We start from the raw sequence: 6,141 nt of genomic DNA on the forward strand, positions 1-6,141 counted from the left end.
TTGTGGATAAAACCAGCAATGACTTACATATCTATACCAACCCGTTTCCTCCACACTCAACAAATGCAATTTCTACATCTGATCCGGCCTTGGATGGTGGTCCATATGTCAATATGATAACCATCACCACTATTTCCCCCCTGCCCACAAGGGGAAGGTCTCTAACATTCTTATCTTATTCACACTGCTCGATGTCCCATATTGGGGAGAGCCTTCTCCTCTCTATATTGCTTCTCGATTGAATGGTCAAATTGTCAAAGGTGTGATGGTTTACCCCTCCGGCTGAGTTGATGTTATCATAGAGGAGACACTCTTTGTGAATGGATGGCATAGGCCAGTTTATGATGAGTGTCGCACTACCTTGCTGACCCATCATGGATTTTCTATCAACCCATTGGACAGCATCACCTTGACGATCATGGTAGGTCCCAAAGAAGTGTCCTCAATTTTTACCATCATCCGTGAGTCTGATATCTTCCAAGTCAGACTTGGGATACCTTGGTTGATCACCATGGAAGTGGTTCCTTTATTAGTTCACAAGTGGTTAAAGTTACCTCATGAGGGTGCAATGCATGTCATCCAGGACACTGGCTACCGACCTCTGATTGCCTATGGGGACTTCTCTATGGACCATTTTTGGCCTTCTCTAGTGGGACCCATGCTCCCCCCTGGTGACCTTTTATACTATGCATATTATAAATATGAAGGGGGAGTCAGCTTCTACATCCATGCAGCCTGTCATATCTTTGTTTCCTCCTACATCAATTTCTGTACCTGAGATCCCATTCTTGGAAAGGGTTGTGCCACATGCTCCTTCGTCAAAAGGGGCGGGGGTTAAACCCGCTCCTGCACCAAGACCTCCTTGTCCACCTAGGACCACACAACCTCCAGTGGTGTCTACTATTCCTATGGGTACGCCCAATGCAACCATGAGAAAGGCACCCATGCTATCAAAACCCACGACCCGCCCACCCTTTGAGCTTCCTATAATGGTCGATATTCATAGGCCATCTCGCTATGCGAAGGGGAAGCGCTTGTCATGGGCTCCTTCATCTCTGCTTGCACCTACATCATAGACCACATCGACATCTCCTATCCCTCCACCCATTCCTAGAGCAGAGCGAGGTTGAGCGCCCCTCACTGTGAATGTGGTACCCATTCAGGATGTCCCTCCTATTTCATTGACTAGGCCTTCTCCTATCCTTGAGCCAATCCTGGAGGCCTCTCCTATGGAACACGATGCTTCTGACTCCTCTCTAGCTCCATTTGTTGGTCCCAACCTTCATCAGAATTAGCGTGCACGTGAGCATAAACGTATGTGACAGGCCTGAGATCGAGAGCATGATGCTGCCTTCCAATGCGCTAGTGTGACTCCGACACCCAACACTACTGTTTTGAAGCCTATTCCTCCAGTGGCTCCCGCTTTTGCATCAATTTTAGTTTCGCTTCTAGCTGCTTCCACAACCTTAGATGAACCTCCCCCTAAATGGGTGTGGTTTTCATTGCTCCTTCCTTGGAGCCGCCTCTTATCACTTCTTTGTTGGACATACCTCCCTTGTCCCGACCCCTTGACATGGCACATACACAAGTGGTGCCTAGTACGACTTTGTCTACCCCGCCTGCTTTGCAACCGCTCCAACATCCTAGTTTTCCTAGGGTCCTTCAGCCTGCTATGGTGGATACGAGGCCTGACACTCCTATCCCATCTAAACGCAAGCTTGAGTAGGGCCCTATCCCAAAATTTTGATGATGCAAATATTTGCAGGTGTGTTCCTCCACCCTTCCTCTGCCTGCCTCAGTTCCTGCAGGTTTGCCTGTTTCTATTTTTCTCATTAACAAGGCTCTACCTTCTCCTGAGTTTCTCTCTGCCCCTCTTCTAGAGGCCAACAATCATGTTCTTATTTCATCTTCTTCGAGCACGTCACCTACTTCCTCCTCTGAGGGATGCATGTTTGATTCGTTGGAGGAGATCTTCTCACTATCTATGATCTTCACAAGGTCATTGACCCTCTCCTCCTCTGAGCTTGCAGACGTCGATCTTGATGCGGCTTCATCCCTCGCTCTCGCTGTGAGTGAGGCACCGAGGACCACTCTGGCTATCATTCCTCTTGGAGCTCATCCCCCTTCTTCTCTTTATGACCTAGATTGGGAGGACGAGGCTCTTCTTGAGGACGATGATCTTTTGCAGTACAATCATTAGCACTTTTCTTTTTCCTCTACATCTACTTGCATGTGTGTGTGATTGTTCTCCCCATGATTTCTTTATCTATTTTCTCTCTCCCGGAGGGCCCAAGTCACTCCATAGGTACTTGGATATGGGAGGTTGACTGTTTTTATCTATTGTGGTCTCCTGGAGGACCCGAGTTACTCCGTAAGTACTTGGATACAAGGGATTTTATGTCATGCACATTCCTCTATTTGTTTACCTCCTTCTTCTATTTATCGTATCTTGCTTTTCGACATTTGGGGATGATGCAAAGCATTGGGGGAATTCTTTGCTTTCTTCCATATTGATGCAAAAAATTTATTTTCTTTGTCTTCATGTGTTTTTCTTCAGATCCAAGAAACTTGGTCCTATGACGATACACCCATCTTGCAGTGATACTATATATCTTTTTGACACTGCTATGGGTTCTGACAACAAACTATTAGATCCCCTTGTCCTCTTGCATTACATCTTTTGTTTTTGTGGATATTTATGTGTCACTATCTCTTGGTAGCATTCCACAAAAACATCTTGTCATGTTGACGTTCCACAACTTCTCTTCTCCTTAGAATGACATGTCTTCCATGCATATCATTCTAAGGGGGGGGCATCATAACTACATTGTCTCTTTTAGTTCTTGTATCAATTCTTTTTTTTTGCCAAGTTTCTTTTTTATGCTTTCCTAGGCGGGGGCCAAACCATTTGATCTTCTTATTTTCCAAGATCGCCTAGTTGGGGGCCAAACCACTTGATCTATTCCAAAGATTTCCTACATGGGGGCCAAACCATCTTTCCAATTTGCATCATCTTTCTTGCTTTGATAGAGGCCAGTCTACTATGTTCCAATTCCAATTTCCCTATTGCATAGTAATCTAGTGCCTCGCTACCCATGTCGGCATATCATTTCGCCCTATCATTTGGTTATCCATATTGGCATTCCATTTTTCCCTATCATATGGTTATCCATATCGACGTTCTAACTCGCCCTATCATATGGTTATCAATATTGGTGTTCCAACTTGCCCTATCATATGGTTATCCATATCAATGTTCCAATTTGCCCTATCATATGGTCATCCATACCAACTTATCACACCTTGCCATATTACTCTTGGCATGGTGCATCATGCTAACCATATCGACATATCTTGTACCAATAGCGGCCACCCTATCTTGTATCTTTTTTGTCATTAGGGAATTTCCTCCATGACGAGGCTTGTTCTTGTTGCGCTTTGTTCCAACTTATTTAGCATATCTTATCATCCATCAAGCTAGACTGCAACTAGCGTGTTGTCAATGTTGCAAGTACCAATTTCTATTCCAAAATTCGAGCATCATATCGTCAGGGGAAACCTCTTCTGATCAATGAGAATCTACTTCCCTATTGTGATATTTTCTCCTCTTCACCTTTCCTACCTTTACTACTTTATCTTCACATCTCTTAATGGAGACATGCTTGATAAAGTGGGGGCAAAATGTAGAGTCGAAAATATCACCCTCATCACCTTTAGTGGCAATTGTGACATGTGGCACCTCCCCCACACTACTTGGAGGAAAGATCTGCCAACTTGTCCTTTTGTCCATCAAAGAAGTCCATGTCAGCTTCCCTGGAGGTGTTATCAATTCTACCAACCTAACAAGTTCGCAGACATAGACACGACACAGAGATGTCTGCGTAGCGTGCTATGGTTCCACCAACCTACCAGCCAGCAGGTGATCATTGGGACATTATGAACCACACCAAAAAGGAATCCTAACGCCTCTCTACATGACCACTGTCATCCAGATTCATCCCTTAGCCTATATCTTTGGTCTCGAGACATTTCCAAGGGATCCTTTTGGATATTGAAGACTTTCTCTTGGAGATACTACCACCATTGTTGCATCATTGTCAAGCTACCAAGTTCATCAAGCACACTAACACTTTCCAAGCATTAGGGGAGTAATCTAACTCTATCTTGGATTTCCAAAATCTCATTTACTTTCCAATTATTAAATAGCATAGCATCATCTTTGTATTTGTCTTTTCATTCTTCTTTATCATCTTCTTTATCCTCTTCCTTTCTCGTGGCTATCTGGGGTTGTCCGTGGAGGTGGAAACACTAAAATGGGGGTCTGACTTAGGAAAGCTCCAAACCACAACCCCAACATTTTATCTCTTGCATGTGTGTAGGTGCAGCTTCGTGGAGAGGAGACTATCTTGCTGGAGGCTTCATAGCATGGACCGGTTGTGAGATTCCTTCATCCTTTTAGCACTCTTCTCATTCCACTTTGTAATCTATGTTTTCTGTAGATTTTAGTATTGTTTAGCTAATCTACAAATTCTATCAACGCGTCCTGAGCTTTCTACTCAGACTCTGTACTCCATTTATATAGGACAACATCACACCACACTAGAGTCCCTGATTCACGTGCTCGTCCTATAGACATAGGCTCTACAAAGCCATCTAGAGATGTCTCTCGGGTGTCTGACATTCCTTGCATGATTTTGTTATCCCCTTGCTCAGCGTTGTGCCTACTCAAAGAGGTAATCAGAAGGACAATTTGTCCTTAAGGATTCATCATCCTTGAGGTGAAAAATTCCCTCCATTACAGTCTTGAATTCAGATGGTTCAGGATTTGGAGGTCTGCAAGTGAATATTTGAGTTTGACAGTCATTGCAATAAGTGTTCTTAAAGTTTGATATAATGATGATGAAGATTCTAGTAAGTGGTGTCGGTGAAGTTGTTTTTGTGGTAATTCATGATGCTTGTGGATGTTTCTATATTGTATGTTATTCATGTTGGTGGTCTGCATTGATCGGTGAACATGTTATTGATGATTTTCCTTGATTTGGTGGTGTTCTTCATGTTCTTGGCCGACATAATGATTGTAGCGTGTTGTGGATGTTTGAGCTATAATTATTAGAGGTGTTTCATGTTTGAGGTGTTGATTTAGGTCCATAATATGTCTTAGTCGACATTGTTTTGGTTGACATATAATATTGTAGTGTGTATGGTTATATCTTTATAATTTGTGATGTGTGTTGAGCCAACCTTGAAAGATAGGTTGCTGATATGTATTAAAAAAATGTGATACTCATGTGAGAGAGGTATCCCTGTGTGCAAATAATGCTTTGATCTTTCAGAAGTAGTGAAGTAGTGCAAAGAAGTGTGAAGAAGTGTGAAAGTGAAGAATATGTGATATGTGCCTAATCGGAAAACCAAGCATTAGGAGATGCTATTTTCTCAGTTCATCATCTTTCGGATGTAATTCGAATATATTTGTAAGACAATGATTCTTCCCTGGGTTGTAGCCCTTTGTTGTTTTTTAGCAGTGAGCTCTAGGCAGTGTGCCTGAATGCATGTGCATTCCCCGTCATCATATTGTGGGTAGGTTCCCACCATGGTTTTTTCCCTTGACCAAGTTTTCCACATCAAAATTCTTGGTGTTATGTGTGTTATTGATGTGGTGTTGATTTATACTTTCACTATTAATTATCAGATCTAAAATTATTTTTGAGTTAAGAAAAGATTTTGAGAAAACTGATTCACGCTCCCCCCCCTCTTAATTTTTTGCCTTGTTGACAGCATGATCAACTTCCATTGTTCCATCATGTGTCTTCTTACCCAGATCAATCCTATTGATAACAATTTGTAGGTTGAAATTTTTCTAAATCTGTATCTAGGGGAGGAATTGCAATTTCTACATACTTGTTCTTTGACTTATCTATGTTTACCCTAGATAAAGTCTTGGCCTTCTTCATACCCTTGGGTTTCATAGGAACCAACTGACTAAAGTCAAATTCATTTGGGGATATGGCTTGATTTTTCCTCTTGGGGGTATTAGAGATTATCCAAGACCTGATAACAATGTATCTGTTGGCCATTTGGAGGAATTGATTATGTGTTGCATCGATGTTTTGTCATTGATGTCAACACTAGCTATTTTGGCTA

The 6,141-nt window shown here is 42.5% G+C and overlaps 1 protein-coding gene across 1 annotated transcript; it reads left to right on the forward strand.

Annotated features, from left to right (window-relative positions):
- The first annotated feature begins 701 nt into the window (after positions 1 to 701).
- Positions 702 to 1,076, forward strand: LOC131856834 (uncharacterized). Its single transcript, XM_059208771.1, has one exon. The coding sequence runs from the start codon at positions 702 to 704 to the stop codon at positions 1,074 to 1,076; it is 375 nt and encodes a 124-aa protein (XP_059064754.1).
- The last annotated feature ends 5,065 nt before the right edge of the window (positions 1,077 to 6,141 follow it).

The sequence above is a fragment of the Cryptomeria japonica genome, chromosome 7 (genome assembly GCF_030272615.1).
Source record: "Cryptomeria japonica chromosome 7, Sugi_1.0, whole genome shotgun sequence".
NCBI lineage: Eukaryota > Viridiplantae > Streptophyta > Pinopsida > Cupressales > Cupressaceae > Cryptomeria > Cryptomeria japonica.